This window comes from Chiloscyllium plagiosum, unplaced genomic scaffold (genome assembly GCF_037043375.1).
Source record: "Chiloscyllium plagiosum isolate Xiang-an unplaced genomic scaffold, Cpla_swu_hap1 HiC_scaffold_23, whole genome shotgun sequence".
NCBI lineage: Eukaryota > Metazoa > Chordata > Chondrichthyes > Orectolobiformes > Hemiscylliidae > Chiloscyllium > Chiloscyllium plagiosum.
The window spans coordinates 5,466,015-5,493,693 of NW_028270161.1; the positions used below are offsets into that span (position 1 = coordinate 5,466,015).

Consider the following 27,679-nt stretch of genomic DNA (forward strand, 5'->3'; position numbering starts at 1 on the left):
GAGCTATTGGAGATGCCACTTGTTGGATGAGATGCTGTGCTCAGATGGACATGTAAAAATATATTGGTACAAATTTGAAGAAGAGCAGGTAAGAAATTCCTGTTGTCTTTGCCCATCTTTATCCCTCAATCAACATTGGTTAACTGGAGTTGAAGATTATCGTATTAGCCATGATCTCATTGAATAGAAAAGCAGACTTGATGGGCTAAATGGTCTACTCTGTTCCTATGTCTTCTGGTCTTATTGTAAAAACCACAATCGGGCAGCATGGAGACTCCGTGGTTAACGCTGCTGCCTCACAGAGCCAGGATCCCAGGCTAGAATTGAACCTCAGGTACCTGTGTACAGTTTGCACATTCTCCCCGTGTCTGCATGGGTTTCCTTTGGGTACTCGGGTTTCCTCCCACCGTCCAAAAATGTGCAGGGTACGTGGAATGGCGATGAGAAATTGTCCAGGAATGTACAGGTTAGCTGAATTGAATTGAATTTATTGTCACATTGTCAGGGTGGGATGCACCTTTGAGAGTGCTGGTGGCCTTTCCTTGACAGCAGGCCTGGTAGATGGATTCTATAGATGGGGGTTTGGCCTTTGTGATTGTCCGGGCTGAGTTCACCACTCTCTGTAACCGTCTTTGAACTTGGGGAATGGTACAGTTGCCATACCAGGTAGTGATACATCCAGACAGAATGTTTTCGATGGCGCACCTATAAAAGTTGGCAAGGGTATTCGCCATCATGTCAAATTTCCTCAGCTGCCTGAGGAAGAAGAGACGTTGTTGGGCCTTTGCAACCTGTGCATCCACATGAAGAGTCCAAGAGAGCTTGTTGTGGATAACCACTCCCAGGACCTTGACACTCTCCACTCGTTCCACTTCTGTGATGTTAATATGTAGGGGGGGCATAGATAACATCCTGCCGAAAGTCAATAATGAGTTACTTGGTTTTGCTGGCATTGAGAGCTAGGTTGTTCTCAGTGCACCATTTTTCCAGGTCTTCCACCTCCCATCTGTAGTCAGTTTTGTTGCCATCTGAGATTCGACCGACTATGGTGGTGTCATCAGTGAACTTGTAAATGGCATTAGTCTGGTATTTGGTGACGCAGTCATGGGTATACAGTGAGTACAGTAGGGGCTAAGTACGCACCCTGTGGGGGGCTCCATTGTTGAGTGTGTGAGGATGAAATATTGTCCCCAGTCTTCACTGATTATGGCCTGTGGGTCGGGAAACTGAGGATCTAGTTGCAGAGTGGGGAGCTTAGTCTGAGACCACTAACTTTAGTAATCAGTCTCAAGGGATTAATAGTGTTGAAGGCTGAACTGTAGTCAATGTGTAAGGTTCTTACATAGATGTTCTTGGTGTCAAAATGTTCTAGGGATGAGTGAAGGGCAAGTGATGGCGTTGTTGTGGATCAGTTGGTCCGATAGGCAAATTGGAGTGGGTGAAGAGTAGTGGGGAGGCTGGAGTTGATTAATGCCATGACCAGCCTTTCAAAGCATGTCAAGACCACCGAAGTTAGAGCGTTACAGGGATGGGATGGGTCTGGGTGGGGTGCTTTTCAGAAGGTCGGTATGGACTCAATGGGCCGAATGGCCTGCTTCCACACTGTAGGGATTTAGTGATATTGTAGGTTATCTCATTTCTATTTGCGGGAGTGTGCTGTGTGCAAACTGAAATTTCAAAAAATATTTCATTAGCTGTAAAGTTACAGCCCGACGTTGGAAATGAGGCCTTGGAAATGCGAGTTTTTTGTTTAGAAAATTGTGAACGTCTCAGCGTGAATGTTACTGAAAGGGACTCAGTAAGGGTTGGTTTGTTTGCAGAACTGCAGACTTTTTCAAGAAGCTCTGGGGACGGCTACTTGCATTTTGCATTAAACAGCGGTCTGCCAATAATTTGCAAATAAAGGGTTAAGGAGGCGTCTGTGTCAGAGAGACGGTAAGTACGCAATTTCCGAGGGCGTCTCTCTCCCTCTGGGCTTAAGAGTTCTGCCTTGGTCTGCTCTGAGACTTTGACATTTCTCTTTGGACATTGTAGAAGGAATAATGTCCGCAGCAGCTCGACTCAAAGTCCTCCAGCAACATCTAACCTCCGGAGTCGTATCCTTTTTAAACTCTCGGCACCCCGCTGGGGAAGAGGTGAACCAAAATTCCTCTCTCTCTTTCCCCTGTCATCCTTTCTGTTAGCTTTATGCTTAAATCTTAATGGGACCGGTCCTGAGGCAAGGCCACTGGTGGAACCCCCGGTGGCCACGCAAATGCAGAGGGAGCAGACTGGGTCAGGTGATATGTTGAGACTTCAAACATGTTCAGTTATTGTTTGAAGATCATTTTAAAGCGTTAATCCTTTCGAGATCTTCAAAAAATATGTTTGCTGTTAAAAGACATCGCAGCCGAGATGTACCGAAATAAATGGCCAAGTCTCCCCAACAATGAATAATCAAGTTTCATTTTTAAAATCTTGTCAAAGTGCCTTAAACCCAGTAAACACTACTGAAGTGAAAGCAAGGTGGAAATGTTTGCAACAGTTGTAATATAATCGTTTATTTTTTAAAAATTTGTCCATGGGATGTGGGGTAAGCCAACATTTATTATCCATATCTATTGCTCCAAGACCTCAGAGTCAGCCCACACGTAGGCCTGACCTGGTAAGGAAGACAGGTTTCCTTCCCAAAAGTGAACCAGATTGTAAACTGAAAACAACAAATGGGGAGGCAATGGCCTACTGGTATTATCGCTGGACTGTTAACCCAGATAAGGTTCTGGGGACCTGGGATTGAATCCCATCACAACAGATGGTGAAATTTGAATTCAATAAAAATCTGGAATTAAGAGTCTAATAGTGACTGGGAATCCATTGTCGATTATTGGGAAGAGCCCATCTGGTTCACTAATGTTCTTTAGGGAAGGCAACTGTTTGTCTTACCTGCTCTGGTCTACATGTGACTCCAGACCCACAGCAATGAGGTTGACACTGAACTGCCCTCTGGGTAATTAGAGATGGGGAATAAACACAGGCCTGGCCAATGATACCCTCATCCTGTGAATGAATAATGGCAAAATAAATGCTGGAGATTACAGCAGGTCAGGCAGCTATGGAGAGAAAGCAAGCTAATGTTTTGTGTCCAGACGACTTTTCATCAGAGTGAACCAGATTGTGTCCTTTTGATAACTTTGGATAGTGATTACATGGTTATCATGAGGCTAGTTTTATTTTATTATAGGTTTGTTAATTGAGCTGCAATTTCATCATCTGCTGTTTTGGGATTCAAACCTGTGTCCCCAAAGCATTACCCTGGGGTTTTGGATTAGTATTCCAGTGACTCCACCTCTATCCGATGAGTTTCTGTTCTTGTAATTTACTGAAGGTTAACTTGGCCTGGAGACTGGTGATCGCTCCCCTGCATTCCTTCAACAGCGTGTGGTGGAATTTTCCTTTGTGTCTACCTGACTGAGCCCAAGCAGGGCAACTCCTCTGAAAGGCAGCTCCTCCGAAAGGCAGCTCCTCCAGTAGTTCAGTCCTCCCTTGGTACTACATCAGAGTATCAGTCCAAATCCTAAAGTGGGAGTTGAACCCACCACTCATAGAAGAAGGTGCTACAAACCAACTGGGTTAAGTGAACTTTGGTCAGTCTGTTCTCATTGTTGGTGTTACTAAGACCTTGCTGCCTGTAAGTTAGCTGCTATGTTTTCTATGTTGCAACAGTTCAAAAGTACTTCTCAGCTTTGGGACACCCTTGAATCCTGAAACATTATGAATATTCATCTTTTCAAAGAGTTTGCACTGAAACTGTAGATCTGATTACACATCAGTTGGTTGCTTTTTCTTTGCTCCTGAGTTACCTGATCATTGATCCCACTGTGATTCAGCAAGCTTCCAAAAAGAATCTAATGACAGTGATTCAGTACAGGAGAAGGTTGCTCACCCATCGGAGTCTGTGCTGGTGCTTTGAAGGCATTATCCAACAAGTACCACCACCTTTCCTCTGCTCCTTACCAGATTTTCACCTTCAATGCTCAAATTCCCTTTGGAAGGTTGCACCCTTACTGTCAGCGCATTTCAGATTATGACCTGCTGCATCAAAAATAAATTTACACCCAGAAATGGTCAAAATGTTGCACTCAACATGCAAGGTCCCATCATGAAAGCTGAAGTTACCTCCCTTTATCCATCTTTCAGACAACTGGTCCCACCTCTGGTGAAACCATTCCACATGCTCATCCTAGAAGGCTCTGGTAAGTACAGTCATGAACCAAGTCTTGCTGAATTAATAGTGGCATGTTAACAGTGCACAGTAGCAATTACAGGTGTTTGAGACATGCCCTAATTTGCTAATTTCCTCAATCTGCCTGTTATTTGTTTCCATCCCCTTGCCATTCACTTTTCACAAATCACTTACTCGAAGCCATTGTAGAAATTCACCGGGTTTGCCAGATTTATTTGCTATCGAACACTCAGAATGCTTAGGGTAGTGGTGAGCTGCCTTCTTGAACAGCTACCATTTAGCATAGGTAGGCTCATGTTGACATTAGGGAGAGATTTCCAAGATGTTCATTTATTGACAGCGAGGGAAGGGCTTGAAGAGAAATTATCATGCACTGTTGCTGAATTACTGCCTTCTCCAGATTGGTGCCTCACGTAATGTAGATCTTAACTTCGCCAGTTTGATCTCGAAATTCAGATTGTAGTGTCTTAAAAAACATAGAAAATGTCAAAGAATTATGATTAAACATTGGTTTAGTCTTTTCTATTGGCTATTATTTTGGAATAGTAACTGCTAATGTTGCATTGTGGGAATTAGGCATGGGAAATTCATCACAACAATCTGCAAAACCTGCATGGGAGGTGAATGGGTGAATAGCTGTTTCTGAGCAATATGCTCTGTTTAGTGCACAATTTAACTAACAGTCGTTGAAGGACATTTGGTTTCAAAGTTTCTATTATTCAATTGTTGTATTTGTCCAGACACTATACTTATCATTTCTCTAATAGTATTAATTCTCAGAATTTTCAACAAAAATAATATTTAATCTGGAATTAAGTGCTGGTCTTATAATTCGTGATCATTAAACTACCACAAAGTTATAGAGCTGTACAGCATGGAAATAGACTCTTCTGTCCAACTCATCCATGCTGACCAGACGTCCTAAATTAATCTAGTCCCATTCAAAGTTTGGGAGAAGATTTGTAGCTCGGGTGCTCATTGTGGTTCTGTTCGCCGAGCTGGGAATTTGTCGGATTATTTATGCCGGAGGAAACATCACAGAAGCGCTTCACAGGAGGCTCCCAAGCACTGAGGATGTTACCTAGACAGGGGACGAAACGTTTGCAAGACAAATTCCCAGCTCGGCGAACAGAACCACAACATCTAGTCCCATTTGCCAGCACTTGGCCTAAATTCCTCTAAACCCTTCCTATTCATACATCCATCCAAATGCCTTTTAAATGCTGTAATCGTACCAGCCTCCACCACTTCCTCTGGCAGCTCATTCCATACACGCACCACTCTCTGTGTGAAAAAGTTGCCCCTTAGATCCCTTTTAGAAGTTTCCCCTCGAACTTTAAACCCTATAGATTTGGACTACCCCCCCCCCCCCAAGAGGGAGAAGACCTTGGCTATTTACCCTATCTGTGTCACTTAGGATTTTAGAACATAGAACAGAACAAGCCCTTCAGCCCACGATGTTGTGCCGACCATTCATCCTCATGTGAGGTAAACCTAATGTACAAACTCTCAAATTTCTGTGGACCATATGCATGTCCAGCAGTCTCTTAAATATCCCCAATGACCTCGCTTCCACAACTGCTGCTGGCAACGCATTCCATGCTCTCTCAACTCTGTGTAAAGAACCCGCCTCTGACATCCCCTCTATACTTTCCTCCAACCAGCTTAAAACTATGACCCTTCGTGTTAACAGGTTCTGCCCTGGGAAAAAGTTTCTGGCTATCAACTCTATCTATGCCTCTCATTATCTTGTACACCTCAATTAGGACCACTCTCTTCCTTCTTTACACCAATGAAAAAAGTCTGAGCTCAATCAACCTCTCTTCGTAAGATAAGCCCTCCATTCCAGGCAGCATCCTGGTCAACCTCCTCTGAACCCTTTCCAAAGCATCCACATCTTTCCTATAATAGGGCGACCAGAACTGGACACAGTATTCCAAGTGCGGTCTAACCAAAGTTTTATAGAGCTGCAACAAGGTCTCACGGCTCTTAAACTCAATCCCCCTGTTAATGAAAGCCAAAACACCACATGCTTTCTTAACAACACTATCCACTTGGGTGGCCATTTTAAGGAATCTATGTACCTGCACACCAAGATCCCGCTGTTCCTCCACACTGCCAAGAATCCTGTCTTTAATCCTGTACTCAACATGCAAGTTCGATGTTCCAAAATGCATCATCTCACATTTATCCAGGTTGAACTCCATCTGCCACCCCTCAGCCCATCTCTGCATGCTGTCAATGTAACGCTGCAGCCTACAACAGTCCTCTATACCGTCAACGACACCTCCAACCTTTGTCATCTGCAAACTTGCTAACCCATCCTTTAATCTCCTCATCCAAATCATTAATAAAAATTACAAAGAGTAGAGGCCCAAGAACAGAGCCCTGTTCTTGTGTGAGTGAGTGAAACACCACTCACCACTGACTTCCAGGCTGAATATTTTCCTTCCACTACCACTCGTTGTCTTCTGTCGACCAGCCAATTCTATATCCAGACAGCTAAATTTCCCTGTATCCCATTCCTCCTGACCTTCTAATCGAGCCTACTATGAGGAACCTTATGAAATGCCTTACTGAAGTCCACATACACAACATCCACCACTCGACCCTCAACAACTTGTCTATAACATCCTCAAAGATTTTGTACCAGATTGTTAAAACTCTCCTAGAAACATAGGTGCAGGAGCAGGCCATTCAGCCCTTCAATCATGGCTGATCATGCAATCTCAGTATCCCATTCCTGCTTTCCCTCCATACCCCTTGATCTCTTTCGCCCAAGAGCCATGTCCAGCTCCCTCTTGAATATATCTAATGAACTAATCCCAAGAGATTTCTGTTATAGAGAATTATATTGGTTCACAACATTCTGTGTGAAGAAATTCTTCCTCATCTCAGTCCTGAATGGCTGACCCCATTGTTTCCTGGTTCACAAAAGTTCTTTTAGGGAAAGAAATGTCATTTCCTGGCCCAGTTTGACCAGCAAGTGGTGCACAAAAAACATGGTTGATTTTTACACTGTGCTATGAGATGGCCGAGCAAGTTATTCAGTTGTATTAAACCTCTGCAGAATATCCACTGTCCATGCAACATCTCAACAGCAGCTAGTCAAGATGGTGGCTCACCACCGGTTTGTCCTTCCTGATGAAGGGCTTTTGCCCGAAACAATGATTCTCCTGCTCCTCAGATGCTGCCTGACCAGCATCACATTCTCGACCAGTTTGCCAAAGTCAATTAGAGATCAGCAGTGAACTCCCAATGATGCCTTTTTTTTAATTGAAAGGCAAAAGGTCCAGACATTTCAGTACAGGAAAAATCTGATGACAGCTGCAAATTGTTTTAGATCCTCAGTCCACAATAAAGACCTGGTAATATTTATTTTAGTTAATGATTAATCAGTGTGATTTACAAAATGTCCTTGTGCTTTGATTTGTTGTTAAATGGGTTTTAGAGTTCTCCCCCCTCCCCCCGCGCCTTCTCCTGGCCCATATCCCTCCAAACCTTTCCTATTCATGTACTTATCCAAATGTCTTTTAAATGCTGTAACTGTACCCACAACCACCACTTCTCTGGAAGTTTATTCCACACGTGAACCATCCTCTATGTAAAAACATTTGCCCATTATGTCCTTCTTAATCTCGCTCCTCTCACCTTAAAAATGTGCCCTTTCGTCTTGAAATCCCCCATCCTTGGGAAAAGGCAACTACCACTAACACTATCTATACCCCTCATTATTTTATAAATTTCGATAAGGTCGCCTCTCAACCTCCTACACTCCAGTGGAAAAAGTCCCAGTCTTTCTTTACAATTCAAACCTTCCATACCCGACAAGATCCAAGAAAAAAAATTTGATAAGAGCATCTGCTGCAGTTATAGAATTATGACGATGCCCAGAAGGAGGCCATTCAGCCCATTTGTGCCTGCACCAACACTCTGCCAATATTTCGACTTGGTGCCAAATTCATATCTTTTCTTTGTAACCCTGCAGATTAGATAATTATTTAAACAGAAACAGTTCCCCGTTGATTGCCTCAGTTGAACCCACTTCTATCATATTTTCAAACATTGTGTTCTACACCCTGACTACTTGCTGAGTGAAGATGTTTTCATGTTTGCTTCTTTTGCAAACTGTTTTAAATCTGTGCTCCGTGATTCTTGATCCTTTATGACCAGGAGGAGTCCATAACATGTCCATAACGTGCAGGCCCCTCCTGATTTTGAAAACTTTGATCAAATCTCCTGTTAGCCTTCTCCTTGTCAGGCAAAATAGTCCCACCTCCTCCGAGCTGCCCTCAAAACTGAAGCAGTGCCCTCTGTTTTCTTATGTAATCTCAAGAAACTGGTGGAATGTTATCAGCCAATAAACGCATGTCATGTTTGTGACTGAGTTTTGACCTAATTGAGTATCGTAGAGGAAGAAAATTGTTGAAAAGTTTTTCCAGGATTTGTCGAGCAACATAATGAGGGACTCTACCAACTGAGTGAATTGTGAGTGGGTGATGTACCAGAGTTCCTGGCAACACACTGAATTAACATGCCAAGGTGTTGAACTGATTTTTTGGGAATGGAATTCTTGCTGTTGGTCAGCTTGCTGTTTAATTCAACTTTTGTTAAAACCAAATTTATCAACAACAATAATTTCATCTATATTTTCTTGGTGGGAGTCCTGAAGGAAGGTATGAATAGCTGTCTCCTTTAACCTTCTAGGATTTTTAATTTTTATTCTCTTTGGGTCAAATGTCTTCTGCTGCTGCTGTTTAAGAACTCTTGTGCATGTGTTAAATTAGTTGGATCATGCCAGAGTATCTATGGGATAGTGTATTCTACATTAAGCTCTGGGCACTAACGTAAAACATTTTTTGTGTTAACTTTGTGTTCCAAAACTACTTTGCATTCAATTTTGTTATTTCAAGTTGTCTTTTTTATACCTAGCTACACTTTGGAAAACACAGTTCTGACCCCTGAGCAGAGACAGTTTTATGAGGAAAATGGATTCCTCCTTATTAAGAAGTTGGTTTCTAATGAGAATATTGAGCTCTACAGGTGAGCTGTTAAGTCTTGAGGAAAGAAAGCTTCCATTTATATTGTACTTTATCACATCCTAAAAACTTGCCAAAGCTTTTCACTTTCAATTCCCTCGGTATTATAACTGCTATGATCCAGTCAGATCTTGAATGAAACATGGTCTTGATAGATCCTAAGTTTTATTTTTGCAGTTATTTACTGAAGCGGTTAGTCAGTGAACCTATGCTGCCAATGTTCTTTGACAAAAAAATACAAGTTTATTGCATAAAAGGAAATAACAGATAAAGATAAAAATATATACACTTGAAAATTTAGAAAGATCTTAATATAAACAGCAAAACACAAAATATAAAATCAGAAGTAGGCCATTTGGCCCATTGAGTCTGCTCTGCCATTCAGTGAGATTATGGCTGATCTGATAATCCTCAACTCTACTTTCCTGCCTTACCCCCTTAATCCTTGATACTTTTACTGATTAAAAACCTATCACAGTCTTAAATATACTTACCAATCAAAAGTCTGCAACCCTTATGGTAGGGAGGTCCATGGATTTACTTCCCTCTGAGAGAAAACAAAGTTTCAACCTTTTCCCAGCAATAACCTTTACAGATATTTAGTCATAGTACAGTGTCATTCCTGTCTTAACTTGTTAACTTCTGACTTATCTGACTTTCCATTCTGACAGCATTGACTTGTTTTCAGTCCTAATAGTTTCAATAACCTCTACAAAAACTCACGCAACTTGGAAACGTCACAAACAAAAAACATGCGTCGTTCTGCCTGTGTCAAAGTGTTATTCTGAATTGGAACATGATTCTGAACTGAATCCAAGTTAATGGTGGCTCTCTAAAGAAGTTTAACTTTGTCAACACTTCTTTAGTTAATGTCATAGTTCTTCTAGTCATTTAACTTAAATTGTGTGCCTTATTGGAAATTATGTCTTTAGTTCACTGTTCCAAATGACTTTCTGACCTCTGGGGATTAAAGAAATTATTTTCACAGAGCTGAAATTACACATCAATATTACCTCCACTTTAAAATCCAAATTCCCAATAACATCACAAATAGTAAGGAGTAAGGTAAATCCCATTAAAAATGAAAACAGGTTAAAAATTGAAGATGAACATTTTGAAATCATGTATCGCTGGACATCAGAGTGCGTCTGGGAAGATTAATGAACAGTGAAATTCACAACTGATCTTGGAGGAACTGTTTGGGTGAAGTTCACAGCTCAGAAGCAGTTAAGTGTATTGTTTTTAAGTGGGACCTAAAGAAAGTCTGCAGTAGTGAGTAGAGTGGGTTCTTTTAATTATATGTTTTTGGAGATAAGTCTCTTTTTTTAAACTTAAAATATAAGCCATAATTATTAACTTAACCTGGGGCAGTGTTTTGTAGAGGAATAAGATGGTGTTATTCTCTGGGTCTGTAGATTGTGAAAGAGCAAAAATGGCCTTTAGTATGGTGGTATGTATTTCTTGTCAGATGTGGGAGTTTAAAGAGAGTTTAAGAGTTACTGCAGATTATATCTGCAATAAATGCTGTTGGTTGTGAATCTTATCAGATCGAATTGATCAGTTGGAGAGACAGATAGAAGCAATGAGGAATTTGCAACAGCAACAGTATGTGATGGATGGCAGTTAAAAGAAGGGGGTAAAGCCTCAGATACAGTTATGTAAATGGGTTAACTCCAGGAAAAGGTAAGAGAGGTAGGCAGCTAGTGCAGGAGTCTTTTGTGGCTATTCCTATTTCAAATGAGTATGCTGTTTTGGAAAATGTAGGGGTGATGGATTCTCAGGGGAACGTAGCACGAACAGCCAAGTTTTTGGTATTGAAACTGGCTGTAATGCAATGAGGGATACTTTGGGTTCCAAGCGATCAATTGTGTTAAGGGACACTCTAATCCGAGGCACAGACAGACGTTTCTGTGGCCAGCAGAGAAAAAGCAGAATGGTGTGTTGTTTCCCTGGTGCCAGGATCAAGGATGTCTCAGAAAGGGTGCAGAATGTTCTCACGGGGGAGAGAGGCCAGCAAGAGGTCATTGTCCACATTAGAACCAAAAGCATAGGAAGGGAAAAGGATGAGATTCTGAAGGAAGATTACAGAGAGTTAGGCAGGAATTTAATAAGGAGGTCCTCAAGAGTAGTAATATCTGGATTATTCCCGGTGCTATGAGCTAGTGAGGGCAGGAATAGGAGGATAGAGCAGAAGGCTGAGTAGTTGGTGTATGGGAGAAGGATTCACAGTTTTGGATCATTGGAATCTCATTTGAGGTGGAAATGACCTGTACAAGAGGGACAGATTGCACCTGAATTGGAAGGGGACTAATATACTGGCAGGGAGATTTGATGGATCTGCTCGGGAGGATTTAAACTAGTAAAGTGGGGGGGTGGGACTCAGGGAGATGGTGAAAGAGATCAATCTAAGAGTGGTACAGTTGAGAACAGAAGCGAGTCAAACACAGTCAGGGCAGGCAGGGACAAGATAGGACTAATAAATTAAACTACATTTATTTCAATGCAAGGGGCCTAACAGGGAAGGCAAATGAACTCAGGGTATGGTTAGGAACATGGGACTGGGATATCATAGCAATTACAGAAACATGGCTCAAGGAAGGGCAGGACTAGCAGCTTAATGTTCCAGGACACAAATGTTACAGGAAGGATAGAAAGGGAGGCAAGAGAGGAGGGGGAGTGGTGTTTTTGATAAGGGATAGTATTACAGCTGTGCTGAGGGAGGATATTCCTGGAAATACATCCAGGGAAGTTAGAAAGTGAGAAATAAGAAAAGGAAGATCACCTTATTGGGATTGTATGATAGACCCCCTAATAGTCAGAGGGAAATTGAGAAACCAACTTGTAAGGAGATCTCAGCTATCTGTAAGAATAATAGGGTGATTAAGGTAGGGGATTTTAACGTTGCGAACATAGACTGGGACTGTTGAAACTTTATTGCTGGAACAGCACAGCAGGTCAGGCAGCATCCAGGGAACAGGAGATTCGACGTTTCGGGCACAGGCCCTTCTTCAGGAATGAGCAGAGAGTGTTCAGCAGGAGAAGATAAAAGGTAGGGAGGAGGGACTTGGAGGAGGGGAGTTGGAAATGTGATAGGTGGAAAGAGGTCAAGGTGAGGGTGATAGGTCGGAGTAGGATGGAGGCGGAGAGGTCAAGAAGAAGACTGCAGGTCAGGAAGGCGGTGCCGGGCTGGAGGGATCCGGCTGAGACAAGGTGGGGGGAGTGGGGATGAAGAAACTGGTGAAGTCCAAGTTCATCCCCTGCGGTTGGAGGGTTCCCAGTCGGAAGATAAGACGCTCCTCCTCCGACCGTCGGGTTGTTGTGGTTTGGCGGTGGATGAGTCCAATGACCTGCATATCCTCGGTGGAGTGGGAGGGGGAGTTGAAATGCTGTGCTACAGGTTGATTGGGTTGGTTCGTCCGGGTGGCCCAGAGGTGCTCTCTGAATCGCTCCGCAAGTAGGCGGCCTGTCTCCCCAATATAGAGGAGGCCACACCGGCTGCAGCAGATGCAGTAGATGATGTGGGTGGAGGTGCAGGTGAATCTGTGGCGGATATGGAAGTTTCCTTTGGGGCCTTGGAGAGAAGTGAGGGGGGAGGTGTGGGCGCAAGTGTTGCACCTCCTGCGGTTGCAAGGGAAGGTGCCGGGAGTGGAGGTTGGGTCGGTGGGGGGTGTGGATCTGACAAGGCAGTCGGGGAGGGAGTGGTCTCTACGGAAAGCTGATAGGGGAGGGGAGGGAAATATATCCTTGGTGCTGGGGTCTGTTTGGAGGTGGCGGAAGTGACGGCGGATGACTGTCATAGTATTAAAGGTTTAGATGGAGAGGAATTTGTTAAATGTGTACAAGAAAATTTTCTGATTTAGTATGTCTATGTACCTACTAGAGAAGGTGCAAAACTTGACATACTCTCGGGAAATAAGGCAGGGTAGGTGACTGAGGTGTCAGTGGGGGAGCACTTTAGGGCCAGCAACCATAATTCTATTAGATTTAAAATAGTCATGGAAAAGGATAGACCAGATCTAAAAGTTGAAGTTCCAAATTGGAGAAAGGCCAATTTTGACGGTATTAGGCGAGAACTTTCAAAAGCTGATTGGAGGCAGATGATCGCGGGTAAAGGGATGGCTGGAAAATGGGAAGCCTTCAGAAATGAGATAACGAGAATCCAGAGAAAGTATATTCCTGTCAGGGTGAAAGGGAAGGCTGGTAGGTACAGGGAATGCTGGATGAGTAAAGAAATCGAGGGTTTGGTTAAGAAAAAGGAACCATATGTAAGATATAGACAGGATAGATTGAGTTAATCCTTAGAAGAGTATAAAGGAAGTAGGAGTATACTTAAGAGGGAAATCAGGAGTGCAGAAAGGGGGACATGAGATAGCTTTGGCAAATAGAATTAAGGAGAATCCAAAGGGAATCCAAATACATTAAGGACAAAAGGATAACTAGGGAGAGAATAGGGCCACTCAAAGATCAGCAAGGTGGCCTTTGTGTGGAGCCACAGAAAATGGGGGAGATACTAAATGAGTATTTTGCATCAGTATTTACTGTGGAAAAGGATATGGAAGATATAGACTGCAGGGAAATAAATGGTGACACCTTTCAAAATGTCCATATTACAGAGGAGGAAGTGCTGGATGTCTTGAAACACATAAAGCTGGATGATCAGGTGTACCCGAGAACTCTGTGGTAAGCTAGAGAAATGATTGCTGGGCCTCTTGCTGAGATATTTGTATCAGCGATTGTCGCAGGTGAGTTGCTGGAAGACTAGAGGTGGTGCCAGTGTTTAAGAAGGGTAGTAAGGACAAGCCAGAGAACTATAGACCAGTGAGCCTGACGTCGGTGGTGGGCAAGTTGTTGGAGGGAATCCTGAGGGACAGGATGTACATGTACTTGGAAAGGCAAGGACTGATTAGGGATAGTCAACACGGCTTTGTGCTTGGGAAATCCTGTCTCACAAACTTGATTGAGTTTTTTGAAGAAGTAACAAAGAGGATTGATGAGGGCAGAGCGGTAGATGTGATCTATATGGACTTCAGAAAGATGTTCAATGAGGTTCCCCGTGGGAGACTGATTAGCAAGATTAGATCTCATGGAATATAGGAGGAACTAGCCATTTGGATACAGAACTGGCTCAAAGATAGAAGACAGAGGGTGGTAGTGGAGGGTTGTTTTTCAGACTGGAGGCCTGTGACCAGTGGAGTGCCACAAGGATCGGTGCTGGGCCCTCTACTTTTTGTCATTTACATAAATGATTTGGATGCGAGCATAAGAGGTATAGTTAGTAAGTTTGCAGATGACACCAAAATTGGAGGTGTAGTGGACAGCGAAGAGGGTTACCTCAGATTACAACAGGATCTGGGCCAATGGGCTGAGAAGTGGCAGATGGAATTTAATTCAGATAAATGCGAGGTGCTGCATTTTGGGGAAGCAAATCTTAGCAGGACTTATACACTTAATGGTAAGGTCCTAGGGAGTGTTGCTGAACAAAGAGACCTTGGAGTGCAGGTTCATAGCTCCTTGAAAGTGAAATCGCAGGTAGATAGGATAGAAAAGAAGCTGTTTGGTATGCTTTCCTTTATTGGTCAGAGTATTGAGTACAGGTGTTGAGAGGTCATGTTGCGGCTGTACAGGACATTGGTTAGGCCACTGTTGGAATATTGCGTGCAGTTCTGGTCTCCTTCCTATTGGAAAGATGTTGAACTAGAGGGCATAGGTTTAGGGTGAGAGGGGAAAGATATAAAAGGGACCTAAGGGGCAACATTTTCACACAGAGGGTGGTACGTGTATGGAATGAGCTGCCAGAGGAAGTAGTGAAGGTTGATACAATTGCAACATTTCAAAGGCATTTGGATGGGTATATGAATAGGAAGGGTTTGGAGGAATATGGGCCGGGTGCTGGCAGGTGGGACGAGATTGGGTTGAGATAACTGGTCGGCATGGACGGGTTGGACCGAAGGGTCTGTTTTCATGCTGTACATCTCTATGACTCAATAACATTGATAGTAAAGGTACTGAATAATTATTTTTTCCAAATATTTAGCTGGGCAGGCATCAGAAATTTTTCCTTTCTAGACGGAAGAGGCCTGAGATAGTAGAAATAATGGCAAGCTTAGAAATGTTACAAAAACAAAACAGCTAAAACAAACTTTTGGATCAACAACTGAAATGATATTCAACCCAAATCAGTAAGCAAGAAATGTGAAGTAGTGACAGTCATTATAAAGAACCATCCGACAGGGGACAGGACCTGTTGAATAGGATCAAATCGCTGCGGAACTCGTAACCAGATGAAAGGAAGACTACAGGCATATGTAATCATAAATCCATTTTTCTACCATTCCACTTAAAATGAAATAGATTTGGGTTTTTTTCAGGAGTAAACTGAAGACTAACGATAACAAACTACTAATTGTCAACATGCTGTATGAACTGAATGAATGTTAATTTTTACACTTTATAACAAGATACACAATTTTCTTTTCAGAGAAGAGTTTGAGAGGATTTGCCGGAGGGAAGTTGAGGTTCCGGGACTAACAATAATGAGGGATGTATCCATTTCTAAAACGGAATATGTTCCAGATCAACGAGCAATTTCTAAGATCCAAAGTTTTGAGAACAATGAAACACTGTTTAAATACTGCTGCTTGCCAGAGGTGAGAGACCAGAATTGAAGACTGCATACAAAGGCTGTGTTTAATTCATATGAAGGAAGGATACCTGAGGATAGAAATATGTCCAGCAGTTCTCAGGAATTCACTAGTTGAGAGTGTGGGGGAGCAGAATCAAGGCTTTCAGAAGTGCAGGTTGTACAATTGAATAATTATTTGAAGAGCAAAAGATATGGCTAAGGGAATAGAAGGGCTTTTGTAGCACAGTGGTAGTGTCTGTACCTCTGACCAAGGAGGCCTGAGTTCAAGTCCCACCTGTCCAGAAGCAGGGCAGTGATGGCCTAGTGGTGCTATCTCTAAACTGTTAATCCTGAGACCCAGATGATGTTCTGGGGACCTGGGTTCGAATCCTCCATGGCAGATGGTAGAATTTGCAATCTCTTTTAAAAAAAAATTGACATTGAGAGCCCAATGATGACCATGAATCCATTGTCAATTGTCAGTAAAACCTATCTGGTTGACTAATGTCATTTAGGGGTGGAAACTGCCATCCTTACCTGGTCTGGGCTACATGTGATTACAGACCTACAGCAATGGGGCTGACTCTTAACTGCCCCCTGGATAATTAGGGACAGCAATAAATGCTGGCCTGGCCAGAGATACCCACATCCTGTGAATGATATTTTTAAAAAATAACATTTGGATAAATGCAAGATAATTCATTTTGGTAAAACTCACAAGGGCTGGATTTATACAGTTAATGGTAGGGACCTGGATAATGTAGTAAAGCAGAGAGACCTAGGAGTTCAGGTACATAATTCTTCGAAATTTGTGTCACGGGTAGACAGGGTGGTTAAGAAGGTATTTAGCATGCTTGTCTTCATTGTTCAGGCCTTTGAGTATAGGAGTTGGGATGTGATGTTAAGGTTGTGTTGGTGAGGCATTGTCGAGAATACTGTGTGTAGTTCTGGTCACCCTGCTATAGAAGGGATATTATTAAATTGAGGAGAATTCAGAAAAGATTTATTAGGATGTTGCCGCAAATTGAATGTTTGAGTTACGATAGGCTGGGACTTCTTTCGCTGGAGCTTAGGAGATAGAGGATAGACCTTCTAGGATTTAAAGGGGCATGGATAAGGTGAATAACAAGAGTCTTTTCCCTGAGGTGGGCAAGTTCAAAGCTAGGGGCTGCATTTCTAAATTGAGAAAGTTTTAAAAGGGCATGAGGGTCAATTTTTTTACACAGAGAGTGGTTCGTGTTTGGAATGAACTGCCAGAGGAAGTGGTAGATATGGGTACAGTTACAATGTTTAAAAGACATTTGAATAATAGGAAAGGTTTGGAGTGATATGGGCCAAGCGCAGGCAGGTGGGACTAGTTTAGTTTGGGAACATGGTTGGCTTGGAGTAGTTGGACTGAAGGGTCTGTTTCTATGCAGAGTGACTCCAAGATCAATCTCTGAACAGTTTGATTAGGAAACTATCTTTGAGTATAAGTAGGGATTGTTGTGTTGCTCTTGCAGAGAGCCAGGACAGACATGACGGGCCAAATGGCCTCCTGTGTTGTACCAGTTCAGTGTTGCTTATCAGAGACATTGTAGAGTTTCATTAATAATGTGAAACATTTAAATGACATTCATACTGGAGTATCTATGACTCCGTCAGTCAGTCTCTTACCTGAGTGATAAATCCTCAGCAGATTCAATATCATCTTTTTCACGGTAAAGTTTCTTTGTTTTCAAGTGGTTTGTTGAATTCTTGAAATTACTGACCGAATCGCTTTGCAGCCAATTCATTGTCAAAGAGAAGTCATCTCTGATGTTTCTTTTCAGATGCCATTCCTCTCAATTAGATTTGGTTCTGCTTTTTAGATCTTGAAATATGTGGAGTGCTTTACAGGCCCCAACATTATGGCGATGCACACCATGCTGATCAACAAGCCCCCCGATACGGGTAAGGGAAATAAAGGTTCACTGAATACGTATTTAAAAGGCTCCTCAGATAGCACCTTCCAAACCCACAAGCACTTCAATCCAGAAAGACAAAGGCAGCAAGTACTTGGGAACACCAGTCACTGCAAATTCCCCTCCAAGCCACTCACCATAAAATTATATCACTGGTCCTTCACTGTCACTGGGTCAAAAATCCTGGAATTCCCTCCCTTACTGTGGGTGTCCCTGGGTGGGACTAGCATATAGTCCCCATCAGCACCATCTCACGGGCAACTAGGAATGGACAATATCAACCAGCAATGTCCACCTGTAATGAGTGAAGTTTTTAAAAATCAACGCAGTGACTGATTATAGCAGTTTGGAAAGACTGTCGGTTTTCTAACATCCGTAATTAATGTGTTCTTATATTGCCATATGCAGAGAAGTTTCCAGCTGTTAATGTTTGAGGCATTGAACCAATTAATCCTTCAACAGTAATGCTGTTCCCTCTGCCTGTAGAGTTATTTTCAGTTTTCTGATAACAGCTGCAAGTCATTTGCTTCATTATATTATAGTGAGCTTTAACTTGTGAAGTAGTTATTAAGGTGGAGTGTTCTGTTTGTTTTTCCTTTCCCTCATGTATAGGAGATCTCGGTGGTAATGTGAAGTTTGGTAGCTCAAGATATATTCTGGGATTCACCGAAACTGTATTAATATCTCAGTAAGAGCAGAAGAGAGATGATAAAAGTTTGTTGAAATTGGGGAAGTGATCACCGTTCATTTTGCGTTTCCAGGAACAAAGACATCTCGTCATCCCATGCACCAGGATTTGCATTACTTCCCATTTCGCCCTGCGGATCAGCTAGTGTGTGCCTGGACGGCCATGGAGAGAGTGGACCGCAACAATGGATGCCTTGTTGTACTGCCAGGGACTCACAAGAGCAGACTGAAGCGACATGACTACCCAGAGTGGAAGGTATGTACTTGGGCACCATGCCACCTGTGTGCAAAACAATAAATAATATAAAGAATAACCACCATTGCAAACACACGATGTGAAGATAATCACTCTGGGTAGGAAATGGGAGGGAGGTGGTACATAGTCATGGGATTGGGGTGAGCCCTCAAGCCTGCTGCACCATTCAGTAATGCTGACACTGATCGGGTCATGGTCTTAGCTCCAATCTCCTGTATGCCCCTTCTCCTGCACAATTCTTGACACCCTTATCTACTGAAAAGCTGTCTAACTCAGTCTTGAATAAAACTTAAACGACGCAGCCTGCAGTTCTTTCCAGGGAAGAGAGTTCCACATACTATCAACTGTGTGACAGAAAAAGAATAGGTCCTGATTTCTGCTTTAAAAGAGGGGACCTTAAATCTTAAATGACCTCCCTCAGTCTCTCCCCACAAGAGGAAAATAACTGCAGATGAGGAAATTCATAGAGAGGAGTGTGGAAGATGAGTGAAATAACCTGACCATAATATTTTTGCGAGCAAAGCACTGCAGTAATGAGGTGGACAATTATAAGACCAGAGAAGCAGAAATTAGACTATTCAGCCCATCGAGTCTGCTCCACCATTTGATCATGGCTGATAGGTTTCTCAACCCAGTTTTCCTGCTTTCTGCTGTAATCTTTGGTCCCCTTAGCAATAATGAACTTATCCATCTCTGTCTTAAATGTACTCAATGAATCAATTGTCATGGTAACTATTAAAACATAGTTCCATTATTGCACAATGAAAGCATATGTATGCTAAGCAAACCATTAGATTTGATTAGAAATTGTTTTTCTGATTTTGCTTTCATTAATCCTTATTTTATTTTTTAATGTGAGACTTGTGTTGGTTGTTGTGCCAGGAGAGCTAAACTAAACCCTGTAGGTGACCAATGCTAGCACCATGTTATATTGAGCAACTTGGATCTTGATCACCATCAGGAAGATTCGCCCCAACCATCTTTTGTAGTTGGGGATCTACAGGGGCACCTTGGATTAGTGTGGTGCAGGAAATCCATTTCTGATGAGAGGTGGTTCTGGTCTAAGCAAGATGTAGTTTATTGCGAGATAGTAACTATGGACTCAGAATGAACCGACTAAATGTTGACCTCACTTTTCATTTTGGAGCAAGAATTAAGAATGTTTCTGCAACTGTCAAAAACATAACGACTGTCTCTCTCAGTTGCAGCATCGCTAGTTTTCAACAAAAAAAGCTTCTTTTTATTTTTATTTCTTCACAGGATATGGGCGTCCCTGGCTGGGCAGGTATTTACTAATTACCCTTGAGAATGAGGTGGTGAGCAGCATCCTGTGGAGAGGGAAATGGTGTTAACGTTTTGAATCCAGACTGACACTTTTTCAGAATGCCAATGTCTTTTTCCAGCATTTTGTTGTTTGAGTTATCTCTGGTGCTCTGGCCAATATTTATTCCTCAGTTAGTATGGGAAAAAATAAATTACCCAGCCGTTATCCCATATTGGCAGCCTCAGTTTGTTTTATATACATTGGATGTGGATGTCACTGGCTGGGCCCAGCATTTATTGCCCATCTGTAGTTGCCCTTAAGAAGGTGGTGGTGAGCTGCCCTCATGAACCACTGCAGTCCATGTGCTGTAGGTAGACCCAGAATTCCATTAGGGAGTGAGTTCCAGGATTTTGACCCACCAACAATGAAGGAACAGCGATATATTTCCAAATAGCTTCTAATTTAATTTTAAGCACCCAGATTTGTGGTTCTTAATTTTAACTGAAGATAGTTGATTTTTGTTAACCATAATACTAATGTGTTGTTTCTCCATCTACTGTAAATTCAGGATGGTGTCAATAAGATGTATCATGGCGTGCGTGATTATGACCCCAGTCATCCCAGGATTCACCTCGTGATGGAGAAGGGTGACACCGTATTCTTCCATCCTCTGCTTGTTCACGGATCAGGAACAAATCGGACTCAGGGCTTCCGGAAGGTACAGGGACATTTGTATGGAGGGGTGAAAGGTCAGACCTGAGACGCACTTAAATGCAGTAGATCTGAAGAGGATCCATCATCTTATGGTGCAAAACCAACTAACCCTACAAACTCAACCTGGACCCTCTTAATTCTGGTGCAAGAATTTATTGCCCATCCCTAGCTGCCCTTGAGAAGGTAGTAGTGAGCTGCCTTTTTGAACTGCTACAGTCCATGTACTGTGAGTAGACCCACAAGGTTGATTCCAGAGTTGAGAAATTTGGCTTATGAGGAAAAATTGTGTAGACTGGGACTATACTCATTGGAAGTTAGAAGAATGAGGGGAGATCTTAAAGAAAAATATAAAATTATGAAGGGAATAGATAAGAGAGAAGCAGGGAAGTTGTTTCCACTGGGGGGTGAAACAAGAACTAGGGGCATTGCCTCAAAATAAGGGGGAGCAGGTTTCAGACTGAGCTGAGGAGGAACTTCTTCACCCAAAGGGTTGTGAATCTGCGGAAGTCCCTTCCCAGTGAAGCAGTTGAAGCAACCTCATTAAATGTTTTAAAGGCAAAGATAGATTTTTGAACAGTAAAGAAAGTAAGGGTTATGGTGAGTGGACGGGTAAGTGGAGCTGAGTCCACAAAAAGATCAGCCATGATGGTATTGAATGGGGGAGCAGGCTCGATGGGCTGGATGGCCTACTCCTGCTCCTATGTTCTTGCTGATCTATATACAGACTGCCTCAACACAGAGATCGTCCTGTCAGAAGGTGCACTGAACTGATATGTCCACCATTCTGAGTTAGTGCTTTGCAAGTCAAAAGCCTTCAGTGTAATATTCAGGTACAGCAGTATACAGAGGTAATTTAGTTATGTTTAGTGTTTTTTATTTGTGTTATGGTAATATCAGTCACAGGTTCCATCTATTATTCTATGAAAACTGGAGAATATTTTTCACTGTCCTTCTGTGTTTGTATTTCCCCAACTAAAAGGAGGATAAAAGATTAATTGGAATGTTATGGTGTACCTCCTTGTAGCTAGAATCCAATGTGTAAGCAAGGTGCCCACTTGTCCTTTTATTTAAAGACAAGGAGTAGACAGTGATGCAGGAAGTATGGATGGAGATGCTGGAAATATAATTTCCTGTCTGGTTTCAAGAAGGCAACTGAATCTCAGTAAATGCCTTGTTACAACCACGTGAGGAGGGCTGAATCGACACTGCTCTTTGTAACTGGCTTGGTTCGCCTCAACAAAGATTAGTTAGCAAGCTGCTATATCACGCCTCAGTTATAACATTGTAAAGGTCCCAGAGGAGCATAGGGGCTGCTGTTCTATTTGAGAGAGACAGACAGATGGTGATGAGTTTAACCTGAGGGTCACCATCAGGTTGAGATGGGGAGTCATTCACAGTAACCTCAGCCAGAGAAGGAATTGAAACCAGGCAGTTGGTATCCCTCTGCATTACAAACCAGCTGTCCAGCCAACTGAGCATCAAAGTTAAGGAGCCAGTTAAGCGAAAAAAGGCAAACTTTATTACTGACTAACTCCAAGATAAACAATAAAGTATGACATTCCACATGCGGCACACACAAAAAAGTATAAAGATAGTAAAAGGGGAGATTATTAGGTATAGGCAATTTTAAAAAGTCCTTCGACAGCTTACGGTGGTAGGTTTAACCTGAGACCACAATTGTTTAATTAATGATTTGTAACTTTAGCAGTCCCAAAATTTAATGTATCAATTTGAGTTCTTGCTGAATGGATGTTTCTTTCTCGATTTGATTTATCTCCAGGCATTGCCTTTTTGAGTGGCTGAGAGAAACTATGAGAAACATTAGTGAGATTTAAACAATCCTTGGATAAGCACATAGATGATGATGGGATACTGTAGGGAGATGGGTTTAAATTAGTTCACAGGTCGGCACAACATTGAGGGCCAAAGATTCCCCCCATATTGGCCCTGCAGGGGCTTCCAATTTCTTTCAACTCTCACGGGAGATCTCAGTTCTGTGCTGTGTTGTTCTATGTTCTGAACAAAAGAGAAGGCAAGCCTTTTATTTCTGCAGCTATAAATCCGTTTTCTCTCTCCCCCACTCCTCCTAAACGGCAGCTCCCTGAGATGCAATTCACTTGTGTATTCTTGGGTCTGGCATTTTTTTTCCCAAGTCGGATAAAGTGTAGGCGACTTTCATCCCAGTATGTGAAACCATAGGAAAGGTTTTAATCAAACAGGAGATACAGATTTGAGTGACTGGTTACATTCATTTTGATGGCACTTCATTTTCAGTTCAAACTGATTTTCTTTTTATTACTAATGTTTTCATTATCTTTACTCAAACAGTTGCAAACTTGAATTTGATTCCTTTTTTTAAACCAACATCACATAAATTCCAGCATAATGTCTTGGTGATAATGAGCATTGACATTAAAAGTCAGATTTTGGATCGATGTCAGGGCACAGTTTATCTCCCAGATAATCGTAAAATACTGGAACAATTTGGCATTTTGTGCAGTGGCTCCTGAATAAAGTCACACAAAAGCAGGGCCTGTTTCTGAGTGCAAGAGGTCAACCCTTACAATTTTGTTTCCTCCGTACTATTTTAAGTGATATGTGCATTGCTCATTGGGACAGTGTTTATGCCCATCTCTAATTGCCCAGAGGGCAGTTAAGAGTCACCACCAGATTTCCTTCCCTAAAGGACAAATGGGCCTTTTATGTCAATTGATGTTAGTTTCATGATCACCATTACTGGGACTACTTCTTTAATCACAGCTTTCTTTTCTAGTCATTGCATTTAGAGCTACGAGCTGTTGTGGGGAGATGTAAACACGTCCCAGATTATTCACCCAATGCTGTAACTACGATGCCATCATGGCAGGGGATTCCGAACCAGGGAGATGAGCTAGATTTTATGGTTAGGAGAGGAATTTCTCTGAAGATTCCCCCCATATTGGCCCTGCAGGGGCTTCCAATTTCTTTCAACTCTCATGGGAGATCTCACAATTTCAAATGAGGTGAGTTATTGAGTCATAGAGATTGTCTAACACAGAAACAGACCCTTCGGTCCAACTCATCTGTGCTGCCCAGATATCCTAACCTAATCTAGTCCCATTTGCCAACGTTTGGCCCATATCCCTCTAAACCATTCCTTTTCATATACCCATCCAGATGCCTTTTAAATGTTATAATTTACCAGCCTCTAGCTTCCTCTGGCAGCTCATTCCATACACGTACCACCCTCTGCATGAAAAAGTTGTCCCTTAGGTCCCTTTTATATTGTTCCCCTCTCACCCTGAACCTATGCCATCTAGTTCTGTGCTTGCTGTCCACAAATGAGGAAACGTTTTCTCAAATGAGGAAAATCAGAGGATCTTCGCCTGTCCATCGACGTCTGTCTGGATGGATATATGTTTCATTGCTTTCCACATCTTCATTTACTTCTGTGTTTGCATTCTGATTTGCTTTTTTCCCTTATTAGGCAATCTCGTGCCACTTTGCAAGTTCTGACTGTTACTACATTGATGTAAAGGGTACCACCCAGGAGAATGTTGAGCAAGAGGTACTTGGGGTAGGCCGAAGGAAATACAATATTGATGAAGATGTAACTTTGGCGGTAGGTTTTCTTAAAAATAAAGTACATTTTGTCAAACTGACATACTGTTTTATAAGAAACGTAGTTGCTACAAGTTTTAGGTTCTTTATTATTTTGATGCTGTTTACTTTCTTCTGTAAATGGATTGTGGCCGCTACAGTTTTGAGCATCAGTATTTGAAGCTTTCTGTGGGACATTGTCTGCAAATATTTATACTATCCTAAAGACCTGGCATTCATGTAAGGAATCCATCCCTGCAGCTACATAAAGGCAATTGTTGTTATCGTTGCTATGTATCAGTACACTCTGTCCTTAAACCAACATTGCGAGCAAGTCAACAAACTCTGTGACAATGTTAAATGTCTTGACTTGCACCTCACAGAACAAGATTCCAAAATGATGGTCTCACACTCGCCATTGGATATGACACTATCGACTGTCACATTTACAAAAGAGAATCGACATCCTTTTTACCAATCAAACTTAAGATCTCTAAAGGCAAAACACAATTTACTGCATTTCTCTGATGTTAACTGTCAGAATCACAGCCTCACAGTGCAGCAGGAGGCCATTCAGCCCGTCTTCAAGTGACCATCATTCCCTCATGCCAATCTCCTGCAATTTTCCCACACCGTTACACATTATTTTTATCAAAATAAAAATAGAATGTCCTCTTGAATGCCTCAGTTGAACCGGCCACATTTCCAGGCAGTGCTTTCATACCCAAACCACGCTCTGTGTGAACGTGGTTTTCACTTGCCACCTTTGCTCCTTTTGAAATCTATGCCCCTCTTGTTCTTGTACCTTTTACACACACAGCCAGTTTCTCCCAATCTCCAGCCTGCTGATGATTTTAACTGCTGGAGAATGCTGCTGAATTTGCGGAATTCCAGAACTGTAGCTCCAAGATAACAAGAAGTAGACACAGGAGAAGGCCATTCAGCCCATTGAGGCTGCCCCTCCATCCAGTAACGTCACAGCTGATCTGGTCCAGTCTTGAATGCCCTATGCTTGCACTCCCATAACCCACAACTCCCTTGTCAATCAAAGATTGTTCAACTTAGCCATGAATAGAGTCATACAGCACAGAAATGTACCCTTATGTCCAACCTGTCCACGCCAACCATGTTCCCAATCTAAACTGGTCTCACCTGCCTGTGTTTGGCCCATATCCCTCTAAACCTTTCGTATTCATATACTTATCCAGACATTCTTTGGAATGTTGTAACTGTGTCTGCATCTACCACTTGCTCTGGAAGTTCATTACCATAGACAAAGCACCCTCTGGGTTTAAAAAAAAAGTTGTGCCTCATGTCCTTTCTAAATCTTTCTTCTCTCACCTTACAATTATACCTCCTCGTTTTGAATTCCCCCACCTTAGGGAAAAGACCTTTTGCTATTCATCTTACCTACACCCCTCATGATTTTATAAACCTCTGCAGGGTCACTCCTCAATCTCCTACACTTCAGTGAAAAAAGCCCCAGCCTATCAGCCTCCCCTTCTAATTCAAACCTTCCGTTCCCGGCGACACCCTGGTAAGTCTTTTCTGAACCCTGTCCAGTTTAATAGTATAGCAAAGTGACCAGAACTCCTCTCCAGGAAGAAAATTCTGAAGACTACCAACCCTCTGAAAAAGGAAATTTCTCCTTCTCTCCATCTTAAATGGGAATCCCTCTCCATCAGATAAGGGGCAGCAAAGATCAAAGGGATTACCGGAAAGTAGTAATTCCATAAGATTCAAGGAGAGGGAAGGAAACGTTCAAAATTACAATGAAGAATGCATTTGCAATACTTTTAAAACTCTCTCTCATCCCTTTTTAAAGTAAGTGTACAAAGAGGGCAGCACGGTGGCTCAGTGGTTAGCACTGCAGCGTCACATAGCCAGGGACCTGGGTTCGATTCCGGCCTCAGGCACATTCTCCCCGTGTCTGTGTGGGTTTCCTCCGGGTGCTCTGGTTTCCTCCCACAATCCAAAGATGCGCAGGTTAGTTGAATTGGCCATGCTAAATTGCCCATAGTGTTAGGTGTATTATTCAGGGGTAAATGTAGGGAAATGAGTCTGGGTGGGTTACTCTTCGGAGGGTCAGAGTGAACTTGTTGGGCCCAAGGGCCTGCTTCCACACTGTAGGGAATCTAAAATCATTACATAGCAGCTACGGTAATCCCAAGTCACCAAGCTCTTGTGGAATCTGATCCGAAGGCATTCAATGCTAATACCTCTGTGGTTTCATCTTTCTAGGACATTTGGACCATCAAAGGACGTCTTGTACAAGGAGAGAGAACTAACCTATAGATTAATCACTGGGATCTGGCTCTGAGTAATTGTCAGAGGGTGCTGTCTGATTACATCAAACGTTCCTTATGTCATCTGTCACATTTATGATTCATTAGCTATTTGCACTTGCAATCGATAATCTCACCATCTTTAGTGTAATTTTATAGACTTCAGAATGACCTTTGCTAGCATACGTTCTATCTGTTTTAACCCTTCATGCGACATTAGTTATAAGTAAGGCAGCGCTGTAGTCAACTCAAAGAATGTTTTGCAGTTTAGCTGTCTGTGATTCACCAAGGCATGCTGATTGTCCTGATTGCACTAATGTTGTTTGATATTAATTTTATTACGTTTCAAATTCTCTATCTGTTAATTAATATTGCTGAGTGATATAAAATTAAATTTATTTAAGACAGAAGGTCTGTTAGTGTATTGATTAGTCAGTATGCAAAAGGCCACATATAAATACTTTTAAATCAAAGATTTTGACCAGTGTTGGGGTTGGCCATGGCTGAAGGTGACATAAAAATGGCTGCCGTGAGTTTTAGTTGACGTACGATGGCAGAGCAAATTTGTTAGCTGAAGCAGTGACTTATTTTGTGTTAAAAGTAAACCATAAATTAGAACAATTGTAGCTTTGTAGGCAGAATATATCCAAGGTAACAATAGCACACAAAAGGTGTTACATTCAAGCAGCTGAATAAGGACACACTTGAGTATGCTGATAGCTGAATTCCACACTTAGCTGATTTAAAGTCTGAAATCCATCAGAAATACGTTTAATTTAGTTAAGATTCCCAGATAATCATAGATTTTGAATATACATACATAATTTCCTTTAAAAAATCATAGTAACCATTAAAGAGATTTCACAGGTCTGCTCTGAGCATACAGCCCTGGACAGCAAGTAAGGGTCTTCAGACTGCTGGCCAGGGGGATTGAATTACAGGTGCAGAAGTCATCACTATAGGAATGTAGTTGAATACAATGCATTGTGAAAGCTCCAAGATTAGAGATAAGAGGGTCCGGGAAACACCGTGAGATCATGGAGGACAAAGGATTGTCAATAAGGCTGC

At 42.2% G+C, this 27,679-nt stretch overlaps 1 protein-coding gene across 2 annotated transcripts; it reads left to right on the top strand.

Moving 5' to 3' along the window:
• The first annotated feature begins 1,946 nt into the window (after positions 1–1,946).
• Positions 1,947–27,021, top strand: phyh (phytanoyl-CoA 2-hydroxylase). Of its 2 annotated transcripts, none has more exons than XM_043714171.2 (9): positions 1,947–2,096; positions 4,177–4,232; positions 9,155–9,265; positions 15,740–15,908; positions 17,734–17,815; positions 18,588–18,769; positions 20,602–20,751; positions 24,214–24,348; positions 26,568–27,021. In XM_043714171.2, the coding sequence occupies exons 1-9, from the start codon at positions 2,043–2,045 to the stop codon at positions 26,619–26,621; spliced, it is 993 nt and encodes a 330-aa protein (XP_043570106.1). In that variant the 5' UTR covers positions 1,947–2,042; the 3' UTR covers positions 26,622–27,021. The 2 variants fall into 2 exon arrangements, with proteins under 2 accessions (XP_043570106.1, XP_043570105.1); XM_043714170.2 differs by having other exon boundaries at positions 2,017–2,135.
• Positions 27,022–27,679: the final 658 nt, after the last annotated feature.

Excerpts from the sequence above, each read along its gene's own strand:
- phyh (XM_043714170.2), top strand. The coding sequence starts at position 2,043 with ATGTCCGCAGCAGCTCGACTCAAAGTCCTCCAGCAACATCTAACCTCC. Across the intron at positions 20,752-24,213 it reads GGACTCAGGGCTTCCGGAAG|GCAATCTCGTGCCACTTTGC; the intron begins GTACAGGGACAT and ends TTCCCTTATTAG. Across the intron at positions 24,349-26,567 it reads ATGAAGATGTAACTTTGGCG|GACATTTGGACCATCAAAGG; the intron begins GTAGGTTTTCTT and ends TCATCTTTCTAG.